Source organism: Diadema antillarum, unplaced genomic scaffold (assembly GCF_040938485.1).
Source record: "Diadema antillarum isolate AM-2024a unplaced genomic scaffold, OU_Dant_1.0 seq00000406_RagTag, whole genome shotgun sequence".
Taxonomy (NCBI): Eukaryota; Metazoa; Echinodermata; class Echinoidea; order Diadematoida; family Diadematidae; genus Diadema; species Diadema antillarum.
The window spans coordinates 1384114-1402916 of record NW_027271394.1 but is presented as its reverse complement, the minus strand read 5'-3'; the positions used below and the strand labels follow the sequence as shown (position 1 = coordinate 1402916).

At 38.5% G+C, this 18803-nt stretch overlaps 1 protein-coding gene across 2 annotated transcripts; it reads left to right on the top strand.

Moving 5' to 3' along the window:
* Positions 1 to 1653: 1653 nt before the first annotated feature.
* On the top strand, positions 1654 to 18803 carry LOC139732206 (sulfotransferase 1A1-like). Of its 2 annotated transcripts, XM_071643082.1 has the most exons (7): positions 1654 to 2215; positions 3502 to 3672; positions 6768 to 7027; positions 7396 to 7519; positions 8618 to 8715; positions 17608 to 17800; positions 18523 to 18803. In XM_071643082.1, exons 2-7 carry the CDS (start codon positions 3522 to 3524, stop codon positions 18630 to 18632), a joined length of 936 nt encoding a protein of 311 aa, XP_071499183.1. In that variant the 5' UTR covers positions 1654 to 2215; positions 3502 to 3521; the 3' UTR covers positions 18633 to 18803. The 2 variants fall into 2 exon arrangements, with proteins under 2 accessions (XP_071499183.1, XP_071499185.1); XM_071643084.1 differs by lacking the exon at positions 1654 to 2215 and having other exon boundaries at positions 3361 to 3672.

Genomic DNA, 18803 nt, shown 5'->3' with positions numbered 1-18803 from the left:
GCCAATGTAATAATGTGAATATATATACCGTATGAGGGCACTCGCCCATATATGCTACAGAACATGTTAATTTCATTGTAATTGCAATTGCATATTCTTGTATAATCTTGCTTTTTCTTGAGCACACTGCGTGTTATGTGCTAAATAAGCAAAGCTAATTAGTTTTATTATTTTGAATATATTATGTACATATACAGCGTATATGTGTATGTATACGCAAGGTTTTATATTAGCGATGGCCCAGGGCCACGAAAAATTGATGTCGGGTTCCAAATTTCTTTGATGGCCGATCATGCAACTTAGATTCAAAATGGATTGTTACGTTTGCTCTCATTTCGACCACTATCTTCTTTTTTTAATCGGGACACCAAAATTTCAGATTTAAATAATTTAGTGATTCAAATGAGGTGGCAGCTATTAACAGGCTTGATTGCACATAGAATCAGGCTGAGAATTCTGAGAGTTTCAATTTGTACGTCTTCGTAAACATGATATACATATCATACATGTTTCAGCAATCAGTAAAGATCATACCTGGTGAAAAAAAAAACTCAGTGGCGTAAATTCTAACCGTGTGGTTTGGTAAAGGTCGACATGAATTTATTTGATCTCTACCTCGATCTAAGAATATGGTATTCGCTGAAGTTTATTTCATTGTCCTTTAAAATACGACAAATAAACAACAACACACAATTGTGATGTCACTAACAAGACCTTTAGAGGAATCATAAATTATTATGAAAGGGATTTTTTTTCCCGACAGATGGTGATGTTGATGATGATGATGGAATAAAGCTTACATAACCTCTCCAAGAAAGTCGAAATTGATTTTGCATCGGGTTGCTATTTTACTGCATCCTACCTTAAAATAGTTTAAAATCAACCCTGGTCTGGCATTTGATGTATCCTATATGTTTAAAAGTCGAATAGCCTATTATTCAGGATTGTGCAAATGTCAAGATGCAGGCTAACGCACATTGGGAATGCAGCTATATAGGGAGTCATGAACAAGTTAAGGCCGTGTCACACCAGCCTTGCGTGCGACTTGCAAAGAACAATTTTGACTACCCGGAGGTCCCCGTAGATATCCGCACATGACAGTACCTAGCATGTATCTCAAAAGTAGTCGCCCGGAGGTGCGCACGCATATTTTTTTACCCGCAACCGTGTTTAGGCCCTGTCACACCTTTCCGGGCAAGTTACTCAGGCTTGTTACGTGTAGGGATTTTCTAGCATACCGGACATTCCTGAGGGCGGAAAAGGATTTGAGCGAGTCAGCGCATGTGTCTTACTTGCTGGACGCGTTATACTTGCGAGTATACTGTGTGACCTTTGTACCAGTCGCGTGGGGGCTGACAACCTAGTGAAGGAATTCCTCTAATGGAATGGCTGAAATCTCACAGAATTTCATTATCTTGGCTGCATACGGGACTGCGAAGTACCTGCGTGGGAATTGCCTGGGAAGTACTGCCGCTAAGGGTCTCCTACTGGCGTTCTGCGTGGACCTCTACGGGCATTCCCGCGACTCACCCGAAAAAAGTTTTGGTCATGCTCAAAACTTGGCTGCGGTTAAATCGGACTTGCGTGAGCACCTCCGGGCAACTATGAGCTAGATACTGTCAGGTGCGGACCAACTGCGGAGAGCTCCGGGGAGTAAATTTGTTTCCCCGCAAGTCAAGCCGCAAAACTTCCCCCGTACGGTATGACAAGGCATGAATGAAAATTGCAAACATTCTTGTTCGCCCGCTGAAAATCTTCTACGTGCTGGAAACTACCTCCTCGCCACAAGCCCGCGTTATGGTGTGACACGGCCTTTAACACAGCTGTAGGAGTGAAGGATATAATATGGGATGGGATTTTTATTTGAGAAAAAGATTGCAACATAATGTTCCGAACATGGAATAGTTCTCTGTATTAGCACTGGGGGCCCCCATGACTTTCAGCAGGACTTCTGACCTTTGGAGCACACGGACCTATTTTCATCTGCAGGTATAAACACTGCAAGTCTGCGTTCGTGGTTTCTGTGTAGAATCCTAGTGATCGTAAGTGTTCACTGCACTTCGTCTTTGGAACTTCGACCGCAAGGTCTAACATCGAGCTGCCGAAGTGACGAGAAATCCAAGGACAGGCCTTTTTGTCGTGGGAAAGCAAACCACGTTCAACTGATATAGTTTTACAACAGCAGCGTATTCTGATCTGCAATCAGTTCAAACAGGTAGGCGGCTCATCTACGGGAAGCAGAACCCAGTATCCAAGACTGTGTACCGCCACCAGCCTAATGCGTACATCCCAACTGTTCCCATATTTATAGTTGCAGGTTTCCTGCCTACTCTGTTATTTTCAGGAAACAATAAGACGCTCTGTTCAACCTTGCAATAATGCTTTTGTGAACTCCTGCCAACAGTAATGTATGAGAGACGAGTGAAATTACCCATTTCTGATATATTTTCAACCATTAATAGTTCTTCAAAACTATTAATGGTTGAAAATATATCAGAAATGGGTAATTTCACTCGATGTAGGGGCGGATGTCACGGTTGGCAGATATATGCTCGTATGTCAATATAATTCACTTTAACATTTTGTGTGCGCTGGACACCGGATGGTATAGAAAGTTCCATAGGATTGCACGCCCACATGCTGGCGCAGAAAGGGTTAAATAGCTTTGAAATGGGTCAGAGGTGGACCAATTGGCTGAAATCATTGGTGGTAGTGTAGATCAATGTTTAAATTCCCGAATTCTCATAAAGGAGTATAAACTTTCAAGATAAGGACAATTTTCAGCATGATATTTAATTGTTTTCCTACTTAGTAAAAAAATGCCAAAGATTAATTTTTTGGTCATAACATTAAGAAACAAAATAAATTTGAGATCCTCATATACTGGCAATGCTATGCATAAGCAATACAGAGAGAACGGATGTCAAAACTTTCCGGTAGGCCCTTAATAGGGTTCGTGAGAAATTTCTTGCTAGAGTTGCCAGACTTTATTTTGTGTTGTAGAAAATCCAATTTCACCAACACCTATCTGTCACTGTCGTGTTTTCGTTTATACATGGGGATCTTTTATATGATCTATTTGCAGAAATAGATTAAAAATTATAATTGATAACCAAGTGGTGTCAGTTTTCCTCCACACTTAGTGGCGATTTGAAATTCGTTGCGTTCATGCAGGAGTAGAGCTCCTTCAAAGTATGTAGGTACACTGTACATCGAGTCTGCAGGTTACCTGGCGGGTTTTCTGGCAGGTTAATGATATATCCTAAGATCCACTCAATTAGACCTATTGTTTTCTGTGATTTTGAATCAAAATGAAATTGACCCTCGTTCAACTTTTGCTAACACATGACACCATGTAGTGTCAGGATGTCATGATACATAAATACATACTTTGTATATACCTTTTTTAACGTGGGTGTGTTTAAATCCCCTTTGTTAATGAATGCGAATTTTGTGTGCACTATGATTATGTGTGTAGTATTTCACTGCCTTGATGCATAGTTGAAGGTAATTTCGCAAACATGGCGGAAAATGAACCACCTCACCTCACTGGAGCCCACACGTACAAGGGGATCGTACTACCCAACATCATTCTGGACTCTAGCGTAGACGCGTTACCAACTTTTGAAGTTCGTCCGGATGACGTGTGGATTTGCACCTACCCTAAGACAGGTACGTACTGGCACCAAGAATTCTATGTTATCACGCCTGTCTTGTCAAACAATTTGTGTGTGATTCTGTTGATGTACACGTACATGTAATATATATATATATATATATATATATATATATACTACATATATGCTGTATGTACACCTTGACTATAGGCCCATTACTACTTGACTGTTTTATATGAAAGCAAAGAAAGAACAGTACAAAGATGAGCAACAAAATACGTTATTACGGTATAGGCCGAGACAAATGATTTGCTATAATAGCTATCCAGTGGCGTATCTAGGGGGGGCAAGGGGGGCACGTGCCCCGGGCGCCACTCCTTGGGGGCGCCGAAAACGAAAAAAAAAAAGAAGAAGAAGAAAAAAAAAAAGAAGACGAAAAAAAAAAAAAAAAAAACTCGCCCGGACCGGGGGGGGGGGGGGGGGGGGGGAAGAAAACCAAATCAAACAAGATAAAAACAAAAATTGACAATGTTAATTATGTTCACACAAGAATTCCATGTTTTGTAATCTGAAATTTAGGCTCGCTCGCTGCGCTTGCTCGACAAAATGTATAGAAAAGAAGATAAGAACAAAACGTGATGATAACGCGGACAAAATGACAATGTATATTGTGTTCACACATGCCATTGTTAGAAAGCAAAATGTTACACGGAGCAGCGGCTGCAATTTTATTTCTTTCGTTCTGAAGCGATCGCCTACTGGATCAAACGAGGGCACCAAAGGTGTCGAACATTACGGGGGGGGGGGCGCAAAAAAATCAAACAAGATAAGAACAAAACGTAATGATGACGCGGAAATATACAAATTTCGGCTCACTCGCGCGTAATAATTTAGAGTATTTTTTTTTCAAGTCCTCAGTTTGTTGGTATATATCGTTATCTATAAGGCCGTCACTATATCTTGATTAGAATTGTAAGATTTAATAAGCAAAAAAATGGCAAGAATTCCATGTTTTGTAAGCTGAAATACAGAAATTTTCGGCTCGCTCGCTGCGCTCGCTCGCCAAAATTTATCAAAAAAGAAGATAAGAACGAAACGTGATGATGGCGCGGAAATATACGAATTTCGGCTCACTCGTGCGTACTAATTTGGAATATTTTTTCAACTCCTCAGTTTGTTGGTATAAAGCGTTATCTATAAGGCCGTCACTTATATATCTTGATTAGAATTGTAAGATTTAATAAGCAAAAAATGACAAGAATTCCATGTTTTGTAAGCTGAAATACAGAAATTTTCTGCTCGCTCGCTGCGCTCGCTCGCCAAATGTATCAAAAAAGAAGATAAGAACAAGATGATGGCACGGAAATATACAAATTTTGGCTCACTCGTGCGTACTAATTTGGAATATTTTTTCAACTCCTCAGTTTGTTGGTATAAATCGTTATCTATAAGGCCGTCACTTATATATCTTGATTAGAATTGTAAGATTTAATAAGCAAAAAATGACAAGATTTCCATGTTTTGTAAGCTGAAATACAGAAATTTTCGGCTCGCTCGCTGCGCTCGCTCGCCAAAATTTATCAAAAAAAAAGATAAGAACAAAACGTGATGATGGCGCGGAAATATACGAATTTCGGCTCACTCGTGCGTACTAATTTGGAATATTTTTTAAACTCCTCAGTTGGTTGGTATAAATCATTATCTATAAGGCCGTCACTTATATATCTTGATTAGAATTGTAAGATTTAATAAGCAAAAAAATGACAAGAATTCCATGTTTTGTAAGCTGAAATACAAAAATTTTCTGCTCGCTTGCTGCGCTCGCTCGCCAAAATTTATCAAAAAAAAAAAGAAGGAGAAGATAAGAACCAAACGTAATGATGGCGCGGAAATATACGAATTTCGGCTCACTCGTGAGTACTAATTTGGAGTATTTTTTCAAGTCCTAAGTTTGTTGGTATAAATCGTTATCTATAAGGCCAGCACAATATCTTGATTAGAATTCTAAGATTTAGTAAGCAAAAAATGACAAGAATTCCATGTATTGTAAGCTGAAATACAAAAATTTTCGGCTCGCTCGCTGCGCTCGCTCGCCGCAATTTATCAAAAAGAAGAAGATATGAACCAAACGTGATGATGACGCGAAATATACAAAAATTTTCGGCTCGCTCGCTGCGCTCGCTCGCCAATATCTATCTAAATTTATTACATTTAAATCACCCTCAAAAAGACCCCTTTTAAGTGCTTGAAAAAGCATATGTGGACCTTTTTTCTAAAAGTCCCTACCGGGATGGGGTTGAGGTTGAACACTTTTTCAGAAATTAGGGGCGCAATTTTCGCGCTTGCCCCGGGCGCCGTTTTCCCTAGATACGCCACTGGCTATATCGTATCATGATGTTATTTGATCAGAAAAAAAAAATCATTTTCGAACATGTCAAGCATATACGTGAAACCACGCACATGCTGAGCACATTATTGTACATTTGTATAAAGTATGTCCTCCCCCAAAAAAAAACAAACAAACAAACAAACAAACAAACAAAGTACAATCAAATTTTCGCATCGATAACACCCAATACGATTAAACTGTGTAAATGCTACTTCAGGGATTTAAAATATAACATTTTAGCTCTATTTTGCAGAAAACCCCTTTCGATTTCGTTAAGCGGTCACAGAGAAATGTGGATTATTGTAAAGCATGTCATGAGTCTGATTCTTCCAAGTTTAGCACTTCGATGATCCTGTGTGTGAATACAATAGACAGAACTTGGAGGGAGGAGATTCCCGACATCCTCTCTATACAAAACTCTTCATTTATCTTTGACAACTAAAGCAAATTGAATGGAGTTTTCTGTCATAAGATGTTGGCAATGAGTTATAGTTTCATACACTGAATTTGTATTTAGATTGATTCACCGGAGGGTCCCGTTGTATTTTTTTTTTTTTTTGGGGGGGGGGGGGACATACGGCACTTGTATACTTACTCACTCTCGGCTGATATCAGTGCTTAGATGTAGAACAGGCCACCTTACACCTTACATTTAATACATGAAATGTTGACAAAGTTGTTCGTAGCCACCGTACTTGGTACGCAAATGTCACATCCAAACAATCAACCATCGTGACCATGAGTATCTTCCTCTGTTATAGGAACTCACTGGATGAATGAAATCGTTGGACTTATCCTGGCCCGGGGAGTACCGGAGAAAATAGACAGAACGCTGTCTACGAGCACCGTGGAGATGATAAACGTGGCCGAAAAGCTTCCCTGGACACGGGCAGAAGAGCTCCAGAATCCTCCGAACATGGCGCCATTTTTGGATGTGGTTGCCAAGGCGAAATCTCCCCGCGTCATTCTGACACACCTTCCGATCGAGATGCTGCCTACGAAACTCGAGGAAAAAGCAAAGGTCTATACTCGTGTTGTTTCCAATTATATGTGCATAAAACATACTACAACCAGTTGTATGTCGACATTTATTGTCAGCATGATAACTGCTTTTTTTGTCCATGAAACATGAGATTATACGACTGGTCTTCAGCGTTTGTTTAATAACAATCATTTCCAGAGTCGTCGATCGCTGTAGAAGAAATGAGTTGTTCTACTGACATCTAAGCACTCTGCACTGATGGAACACAATCGACACGTGCAAAATTTTCTATACACAATGCTTACTTTCATGACATAATATTCAACGAATATTCAACGAATGAAATTCAGAAGAAAAAATAAAACAGTTTCAAATGTGACCTTTGTTCTTTCCCTTGTGTGTTTAAGGTCATCTACGTAGCCCGTAACCCGAAGGATGTTCTCAATTCGAATTACAACATGGTGGTGAAGGGGAAGATTGCACCAACTGGTTTCTCATGGGAATTCCTTCTTGGAGCCTTCATGGAAGACAGTGGGTATCTGATGCATCTTCGTCAGTTCTTGATTCTTTATTGCCTCTTTTTATTCATAATGATCGTTGGTTCAGTGAACGATTGATTCACTTTCCGATTAAAACAGGCACCAAGGAGAAGTTAAGCTTAAAACAATGACTATTCTTGAGACTGAGCATATATGACATTCAGCAAAAAAAAAAATCTATGTTTATATGGAAGCAGATAATGATAGTGATGATAAGGAATGTTATGGCAATTGAAATTAAACTGTGCTAACCGAAACAGGTGCACATCTTGCAGCTGTAACTGCTCGCATTTTGAAAGCGACAGACAGGATTGAGAGCATGTTACTGCATTTAAAGTAGACAGATCTAATGCGACGTGAAATCTTGTTTAGCAACAATATCATACTTTATATAAAGTTTAATGAGAACTGGCCCCTGTATGCTAAAATAAACGTGAGGTGACACCAACGAAGAATAAACATAAACATAAACATAAACATAAACATAAACATAAATATAAACATAAACATAAAAATAAACATAAACATAAACATAAACATAAACCTGTTTTGTTATGTGTAAAGCTTTTTCAGATATCAATAAGATCATTTTCCTCAAAAGATTGCTTGTTGTCTGCAATAGCAAGAAATTTCATTTCACACACACACACACACACACACACAGCACACACACACATAAATACACAAACACAAACGTATATAACACGGATGATATGGTTAACATCCACTGAATATTATCCTAATAACCCTTGTTCAGAATAACTCAAAATCAATGAGTTGATGAAACCAACACGAGGGGCTGATCCAGGAATTCCTTAAAGGGGCAGCGCGTTTACAAAATTTAGGGGGAAGGGCGTGAATCCCCATCTTTTCCCTTTTATGTCTTTTGTGTAAAAAAAAAAAAATAATGATAATAAGGGGGGCGCCCGGCCTAAATCCACCACTGAACACAGTTCTGTTATGATAAGTCACAAAATGTCATTAATGTTTCCCCGAAATGGTTTCTCTACATTGCTGTGTACCACTTTATTCAGTTTTTGTTTAATTCATTAACATATTTGTTGGTCTTTCTTCTTCGACTTTCATGTAGAGCCAGCATATGGGCCGTGGTTAGATCACAACCTGGCATTCTGGAAACTCCGGGATAGAGATAACGTGATATTTCTCTTCTACGAGAATCTCAAAAAGGTACGATGATCTTGAAATGGCTGACGCTGAAGCGTTAAGAGAACCAGATGACTTCAGCGGAGAAACTCCTAACAATATTTTCTTCTTCCAGAAATGGCACCATGTAGCGTGATATCGTCTGTAGCGACCCCTTCAGTAGCCTAGCTGGAACGGAATAGGAAAGATTAACGACATCATTCTGCCATTTTCTGGTGCTTCTTGTCTGTTTGTGTGTATGTGTGTGTGTGTGTGTGTGTGTGTGTGTATGTGTGTGTGTGATTTGATTGAAATTGATTGAAAGGTATTTATTAAATAACATCTCTTGCAGTCAGGAGGCTGAATTGCGGACATTTTACAAAGATCATCATGAATACATTCAAATATACAAACATACATTAGAAATATTAACTATTGCACAATAAAATTGACCTTTACCATCAACAAACAAAAAATACAATTATTCACATCTCTGTTCTTATTTGCATAAATAATCTCTTTTGTTTGATGAATAACCTTATTAAAAAACAACTTTCTTTTCCTCTACTCATCTTCTTTTCCTCCATCTTCTCTTTTACCCCTCCTTATAAACTTTACCATCCTCGTCTTCACTTTCACTCCTTCAACCTCTTCTTATTCCCTGAAATTATCCTTATCATAATCACACATTATTATTTTTCATCATTAAAAATCAAAGTACCCTTTAGTCTCTATTAAAAAAAAAATCAATATACATTCATCAAAAATATACTATTGCAATGTATTATGTAAAACACTGGTTTCATATCAGTAAAAATATTCAAACTATAAAAAATTTCTTATTTCACATAACACAGGACAGAGGAACATAATATGGCAATTAAACTGATCTAAAAAATGTGCTTAAGACTAAAAAATTCTGGCAAATGAAAAAAAAATTGAGATGAAATCAGAAATAAATGAATGAATGGAGGGCCCATAATCAAACACATCATTACAAAGAGAGAGAAAAAAAAAACAAAAACAAAAACAACCTTAACAATAATGAATCCACATGCGATTTGTAACAAAGTTGAGTGTTATATCAAAAAGAGAAAGTTTCGGCGTGCCTGTAAAAGGCTGAACTTGAATAGCAAAACACAGAGTGCATGGGCGATATAACTTTCAGTAAAACATTGATTATATTCTTCTCTGTCAAAAAAACATATACATATATTTATATAATCATATTCATATCAAAACACTTAAAAAACTTTCAGATCTTACACATATGAAAATAAAATCAGTTATCTCATTTTCATAAATAATCTCGATTGTTCATACAAATGACCTGACTAACCACAACTTTTTTTTTTCATCTACTCATTTTCTTCTTCTCTTTCCCCCGCCTTATAAACTTTACCATCCTTTTCTTCACTTTCCCTACTTCAACCTCTTCGTATTCCCTTACTATCTATTACAAAACTTCAATCAAAAACTCAGACTTTACATTCATCAAAAAGTATACTACTATTATACAAAACACTAAATTCATATAAAAAAGATTATTCAAAATATACAAAATTTCATGTTTCACATGACACCGAACAGAGGAACGTGACGTGGCGATCAAAGTGAAATCAGAAAGTCTGTTTAAGACTAAAAAATTCTGACAGGTGAAACAAAATATTGAGATAAACTCAAACAGGCTTTACCCATATATGGAAAAAAAGGCGTTGGCATACTACTTTTGCTAGTGTCCTCTACGAACGGTGCAATCAAATAAAAAGGGGAAATATCTACACATACATCAATTATGGCGTATAAACTCCCTTATTCGGCATTAGTAAGGCGTCTGTTATTTTCTAAGAGGTATTAGCTCAGTTTGATTTCTCATCTTTCTTTTTATGCTGGGGGTTTGTTGTTCAGTGTACAAAGTGGTGTGGGCTTTCTTCTCTGCAGAGGTTGAAGAAAGTCAGGGCACTGAAATAATTGACTGAAAGGTCCCTGATGAATAATATTAGTCAAAAGAAGCCAATAACACGCTTCCATGGTGAATTTGCAGGAAACGGCGATTAATCGCAATCATGTTGCAAATGGGCTGATGAGTGTAAATGGCTGAAAAAACCGGATACAGAAAGAAATGTAGCACATCTACGCATTAAAAAAAAGAAAAAAAAAAGAAAAAAAGAAAGAGGGATAGAGAGAGAGAGAGAGAGATAGGCTGAGGCTGGAATGAGAGTGACAGTCCATAAATCACATATTCTATTGAGTATTATACAAACGAATTAAAAAAGGAAGGGGGCTATTCTTCATTCTGTTTGTTCTACAGAAAAAGTCAGGTATTTTTTGAGAATGTCTTAAAAGTCTTTCATTTCTTGGTTTCTGAGGTAAATAGTTCTTGAATAGATCAGTATTGTTCAGAGTTTTTTGTATGAAATCCAAACACAACATCTTTCTCCTTTCCTGCAGGGTGATCATGCCTAAATGGGCGAGCATGTCACAGTAAGTACTGTACTGGCAACCGAAGATGATGCGGAGGGCTCTTTTTTGTATCTTTTCGATGTTTTCAGATTGCTTCTGCGTAATACCGCTGTGCCACACCGGGGTTCCATATTCAAGCACTGGGCGAATGTAACCTTCATAAATGGTCAACATATCGCGGGATGGTAAACACTGGCGCTTTAGGACTCGGAGCATATGGAGCTTCCTATTGGCACGTTTCAACATGTCATTAATGTGGGACTCCCATTTGAGGTCGCTTTGGATGAGAATTCCGAGAAGTTTGATGGTTTTAACAGTCTCGAGCTGATGATCTCCTAGTAATACGGGTAACAATGGTGGCGTGTTTCTCATGAAGTTAACTTCCATTGTCGTGCATTTCATAGGGTTTAATTTCATCATGTTAGCATCCGACCAATTTGCCAAATACGAGACAGCCGCTTGCATCTCAGATTGGTCATTCCCAGAGCGGCATTCCACCAGCGTCATATCATCGACATACTTGTAGGACCGAATGGGTAGTAGTGGCTTTGCGTCATTTATCATAGCAAGGAATATGATAGGGTGTGTGCGTGCATGTGTGTGCGTGCATGTGTGTGTGTGTTCATATTTACACCCCGCTCTATTCTCAAGTGGAGCATTTCACCTGCCTGACTTATGACTCTCTCACACACAGGAGCTCTATTGTCACCATTTTCTATTTGACGAACAAAAGTATTTTGGGCATAAAATAATTCGAGAGGGCATAAAAGACCACTCAATATCGTTCAGAAAGGTTCACTGGAGATTGGAACTGATCCGTTTGACAGCAAGGCAAAAGCACTTCCGCTGAACTTCCCAAGTAAAACCTTATACGCAGTACCTACTGGTGCCCATGCACAAAGCCCAACGGGGCTATGTGTCTGGAACTGGGTGTATGGGCGTGGCAAGAGGAAATGCAAGAGGCGGTATTTTACAGTCAACATGACAAAAGTTCATTCCGTCCTCATCACCTGCCCCTATAATTGTTTACGACAAATCCTTCTGATACCACGATTTTTTTTAAATCCAAATCATGTGCTCCTTTAAATCAGAAACAGCAAATGATAAGAAGGACCCAGAATGATTTATGATGCATAAGTGGTAGCAGGCGCGCCGGAAGCAGTTTTGGATTGGGGGGGGGGGGGGGGCAAACATTGGAGGGGGCTCAAGATTAGACCATGCATATGTTACACAATATACACATACACACACACACACACACACACACACATCTATTATATATATATGTATATATATATATATATATATATATATATGTGTGTGTGTGTGTGTGTGTGTGTGTGTGTGTGTGAAGTGGCGTACGGTGGGTCGAAACATGGGGGGGGAACCATAAAGTAATTTTGACGGTCTGTATGCTTGTGCGTGTGTGCGTGAGCAATAATGGGACTACAATACTTTACGGAATGTGATACATTCAACAACGCAGTCATTGAGGAACATTGTAAATTTTCCTTACATGGATTATGAAATGACGGTGTGAAACGATCGACAAATTATATACTGTCAGCAACATAAGGTGAATGGCATAAAAATAAAATGCGAGCGAGCGAAGCGAGCGAGCTTGAAATTTTGATATTCTACAGTTCCAAAACTGGAGTTTTAATTGTAGCTATATATTTCGCTTTGGAAATAAATGGGGGCGCATCGGGCGCAACTGCTGGCAATTATTGGCAGCAACATTAGGAGAATGGCATAACGATTCAATGCGAGCGAGCGAATCGAGCAAGCTTGAAAATTTTGACATTCTACAGTCCCCAAACTGGGGTTTGTAGCTATATCTTTCACTTTGGAAATTAATGGGGCGGCGCATCGGGCGCAACTGCTGGCAAGTACTGGTAGCAACATTAGGAGAATGGCATAACGATTCAATGCGAGCGAGCAAAGCGAGCGAGCTTGAGAATTTTGACATTTTACAGTCCCACAACTCCCGTTTGTAGCTATATCTTTCGCTTTGGAAATTAAGGGGGGGGGCATCGGGCGCAACTGCTGGCAATTACTGGCAGCAACATTAGGAGAGTGGCATAACGATTCAATGCGAGCGAGCGAAGCGAGCGAGCTTGAAAATTTTGACATTTTACAGTCCCAAAACTCCCGTTTATAGCTATATTTATCTTTCGCTTTGGAAATATGGGTGGGGGCATCGGGCGCAACTACTGGCAATTACTGTCAGCAACATTAGGAGAATGGCATAACGATTCAATGCGAGCGAGCGCAGCGAGCGAGCTTGAAAATTTTGACATTCTAGAGTCCAACAACTATCGTCGTATATAGCTATGTTTTTCGCTTTAGAAATTAAGGGGAGGCGCACCGGGCTCAACTGCTGGATGCGAGCGAGAGAAGCGAGCGAGCTTGAAAATTTTGACATTTTACAGTCCAAAAGCTGCCGTTTGTAGCCAATTTTTTTCCCTTTTATTCATATATATACATATTTATTTTATTTTCTTTGTTTATTAATTTATTTTTATCATCATTATTTTTTTTTTTGGGGGGGGGCTTTTTGGGGGGGCAAAAATGCGTTTTGCCCCCCACTTTTTGGATTGGGGGCGGCCGCGCCCCCCCCCCCTGCCCCCCCCCCCCCCCCCCACTTCCGGCGCCTATGGCTACGAAGGAACTGCATGGACACGTCTCATCAGTCGCACATTTCTGTATAGTCGACAAAATAGAAATTTATGGGAGTTCATGCAGCTCATATTACAGATCTCACACCTTTATATGGTGGCTATGATTGTGGCCTCAACTCGCAGTTGCGTGCCGTAGAAAATTGTTAAATATTGACTCTACGTGACAAGTAGTGTTTGGTATCAAAACTCAAGAGAATCCTTGTAAGTGAGCAATGTGGGTGCAGCATTATCTGTCTACCACAAACACACACACACGCATACACATGTTCACATACACGAGGAGACATAAGATTGAAAAGTATTTGATTACTTTTGTAAGCGAGCGAAATATCCGAGTTCAAGTACTCCATATCAGTTTGATCGGTCGATCGAGAGTAATATCTGATACCTGATTAAGATTACTTACTTCTTATTTTACTTTATATGGCCAAAACGTCCATCAAATAATGATCACATGACGCATTACAAAAAGAAGACTGCACATGAAAAAAAAAACAGATGAATGGATTGACAGTCGTGAAAACAGTAAGAAAACAAGGTTGAAAACAATGTGCTCAAAACAGATGCTATTTATATAATTCAAGGTTTCACCACCAACAAACAAGAGTACAAACTGCCGACTGAAAAACCTTCGAAGGGAATCGTAGAAGCGATATGGTATAAGTCAGTTCGCAGTTCCACTTTTACGCATGAGCAGAAGATCAACACAAACAGGCTTTTGGTTTATAAATTCACTGGGATAAGCATCTGTGATGTAATAATTAATCATGTAATACTTATAAATGCTGCTTGCTGGCACATCCACCTAACAGTAAAAGTAGTATTTGGCAATAGAGATTGTTAATACATTCACTGCAAAATGATGACATGGATGTTTTCCGAAGGTGTTAGTTGACAGATCATTCTTGTCATTAGTGTGGTATACGCAAGTCCATCCTTTGTTTGAACAAGATCGACGAATTGTTACGTAAAGCTTATGCATTATAAGGAGTGAAAAGCCCCTAATGGACTGAGAAAAAAAGAAAGCTCATTCGTACCAATGTGCCCATGTGAGCTTTAACTCCGAACTGGCTTATTCTCTATTATCAAACACGACAGTTATACATCCGCTGAAACAGTATACAGCCATTGCTCTGTATATTCTATGAGAGTGAATCTCTCATACCTGTGGGCACCTATGTATTAAAAAAAAATGATACACCTGGCGAACACAAGTTGGATACAAGGGAAATAGATTCAGCACATTCATTTGCATAATGGTTGATTCTCCAATTACATGAGTTTTAACGCAGTCTTTTTTACAAGCTGTACAACAATCACACAATTTAAAATATTGAGTATAGTCACTATTAGTGGTGTAGACACAATGTGAACATGCAAAGAGAAAAGGACAAGAAACGGGAAAAGCCAGTAAGGAAATTATAACATCTCTATTGAAGCTCTATGAAGATTTGAAGCTAAGGAATCTGCGGTGTTTCTGACTATAGTTTCGTGAACAGATTGTTATTCTTTGACTTGTTGAGCTGAAAGTAGTACAAAACACGGAATAAAAACAAGACTAGACGGAAAAGTTTCACGCACTTTAGTTATACAAGTAGTTAGAAATATGTAGTGCTGATAACAGTGCCCTTCCTTCGTAAGAATAAGATGAAATGTAATCATTGATGTTGCAGATGTAAATTGATAAGTAGTCCAAAGTCCAAAGTCCATGAACTCGAGAGTGACTGTGCAGAACTCATATCATTCATATTTACCTATTAAAAGGTCTATCAGCCCTCAACAGTGCGAAAGCAAACTTTGAGAGCGTAAGAGCTTAGATATGGTCTTTTTTCCCCCTCTTTGAAAACAGGCGTTCACATTATACCTTCAGGCTTGAATAAATGAAATGATATGTTATGTGTATAATGAGAAATAATATGTCACAAAGTTGAGGTCGGATATACGTACCTCATTCTATCAAACCTCCGGTACAAAACAGTAGCTCAAATATAATGATTAGGAGGCTATACTGCCCTCATTACATGTGACGGGGAAGAACATTGTACATGGCACCCTTACAGCACCTGTAGGACTGCTGGAAATCACCCGGTTCCCACGGTCTGTGGTTGAAGCTATAGTATATACATGGTATACAAAAACAGCGATTTTCACAAAGGCTGTTATCACCGTGAACAACAGAATGGAGTGATCAACACACGACATGGTGACTTAGTTACACCCATTCATACTTAGGCACTCCACCTTATGTATATAGGGATAAAGTGAAATAGGGATAGAGTTTACGAGACAATCGAAGTGCTTGACAGAACATCTATTCGTGTACAGCATTCTGATCAGATTCCGACAATTCTTTTTTTAATCTAGTCTATCTACTCGTCGCAAAAAAAAAGGTCCCTTTTCTCGGGTACGCTGTGCGTTGCACACAACGCACGAAAGCAGCACGATCCGGATGGGTAATGATGGAAATATAGCTGCCAAGGAAAATCATGGAGCTGAATGTGTATGTTCTCAAGGCAGACCTAATTTGACTATAGGCTATATTGTTCAGTCCCTCGACTTGCGTCTCGACATTTCATACTGGCCTCAGTGGCATTCCAATTCCTTCTGACGAAACATTCTACCACTCTTTTTTTTTTTTTCATTGGAAGTCATCCTTACGGGGGAAATCCAGTGCAGTTGAAAATTAGTCTGAAGAGGAGTAATTTTTTTTAAAGCTTATCTATGAAAATTTAATCAGAATCGAATGAGAAATAACGAATAATGACATATTGAAGTTGTTTTATTTTTCAGAAAAATACTTCTTAAATAGTCAATATGAATATGCAAATAGCGAAGTGATGATGTTAACCCCTCGCAGCTTGTCATTATAGTTTGTACATAAAATTTTGAAATATCTTCTCTTTTTTTTTTCATCCAAACGTAATTGCGCCCAAGGATCAAATCCTAAACTGATCATTATTCAGAAGTTGTTAAACCAGGAATAACATCATGTTTTACACTTTAATAACAGAAATATTGAATTTCGTCATTTTTTTACTCCATTGATTTGCATTTGCATATTCATATCAAATGTGCGAGAACTGCAACCTGCAGAAATGAACGAAACATCACAATTTCATAACTCCTGGATTTTCATCCGATTTTGATCAAATATTGTTGTATTATTGTTGTACTCGTACGATTTTACCCTTTTTTATCAGCCCAACTTATTACTGGTTTGGAATCCTCTTTAAAGGGGAAGGCTAGTAACTGATCAGTGGGAATCAGTGGAAATGCTGGGAGATGATTGTTCCAATCCTTATTGGATTCATTCAAGAGTACATTATATATCTACTGTTGTGTGAAAATTATTTGCTTCAGAACGGTCTCATATTCAAGTAATGTGCAGATTAATGCTCCGTCACTGACCAGGGACGCTAACCTGGAAACATTAAACTGCACATTACTTGAATATGAGACCATTCTGAAGCAAATCATTTTCACACAACAATAGATATACAAAGAACTCTTGAATGAATCCCATAAGGATTGGAACAATCATCTCCCAGCATTTCCACTGATTCCCACTGATCAGTTACTAGCCTTCCCCTTTAAGCATTCTTTATACTTAGTATTCGATTCCCTCATAATCTAGGCATCCAGAAAAAAAAAAAAGAAATATGTAAAAAAGTGTGCTTGGTCGGAGGAGAGGATTTCAAACAAAAGCAACGAACTAAGTAATTATTCCAAATGGCATTGCTTAAATCTCATGATATAATTTTGACTGCTCGCTGTGTTTTGATCCTGACACCAGAACCCCGTGGAGGGCGTACGGCAGGTGGCAGCCCACATCGGCGTTGACCTGACTGCGGAGGAAATGCAGAAGGTGGTCGAGTACAGTTCGTTCAAGGGAATGAGTAAGACGTACGCAACGCGTAAGACGGACGAGAAAGGAGTCGACAAGGATTTCCACGATGTGGTGAACGCAATCCCCTTCATGAATAAAGGTATCAACAGCTGTTGCATATTCTCTTTATTGGGCCGATTCTGACAGTTGTAGGCTACTCCAATCTGTCACATCATGATATAGTGTGTACTTTGCTCACATAACAGGTATTATGCAGTGTACCCCCCCCCCACACACACACACACACTTTCTCACAAACATATTCCATCCATTGGAATGAATATATATATATATATATATATATATATATATATATTTATTTATTTATTTATTTATTTATGTATGTATGTATGTATATATATATGTATAAAACAAAGAATCAAGAAATAAGGTAGTAATGCATTTTTTTTGCCAATAAAGAATGAGTTTATTGGACTCATATATATGTTTTAGTATAAATGTATTATACACACCTGTTTTAATTATCGATAGGTGATCGTAACCTATCATTTTCTATCAGAGTGAGGATGATGAAATCATAGAAGGGCCACGTTAGAAAAGAAGTTGATCCTACAATTTTGGAGGGGTTTTAATTCTGCTTAATTTATGTATATATGTTGAACCATAAAAAGAGAGATTCTAAGAATACTAACAGACAGCCTCCAGCCTGAGAAGTTATGTACTTTTACTTAGAATAGAATACAACAGATATTACTAATCAATTTTCGCTTTAGTAAATGCGTTTTTGAAAATAGATTATATGGCAAAAATGCTCGTTTGCATGTATTGGTGTTGTTTGTTGTTGTTTTTTTCTGTATACAGGCGTTTCCGGTCAGTGGAAAGAGCGCTTCACCGTGGCCCAAAACGAAATGTTTGACAAGTGGTACGAACAGAAAATGAAAGGAGTAGACCTCACATTCGAGTTTGAATAAAGATATCGTCCGGATATTTGCAGCCTTTTGACATTGGTATCTACGACGCCAACATCAGACTGATCTGTTTTTCATGCTGGACCCAAGAGAATGTGGTTTCTATATTGTCAATGTAGTTTTCTTTCAAATCCACGTTCCCATCTTTGCAGCTTTACATCATCACACTGACAA

Coding starts and splice junctions, on each gene's coding strand:
- LOC139732206 (XM_071643082.1), top strand. CDS start 3,522: ATGGCGGAAAATGAACCACCTCACCTCACTGGAGCCCACACGTACAAG. Junction 7,520..8,617: donor TGGAGCCTTCATGGAAGACA/GTGGGTATCTGA, acceptor ACTTTCATGTAG/AGCCAGCATATGGGCCGTGG. Junction 8,716..17,607: donor TCTACGAGAATCTCAAAAAG/GTACGATGATCT, acceptor TCCTGACACCAG/AACCCCGTGGAGGGCGTACG.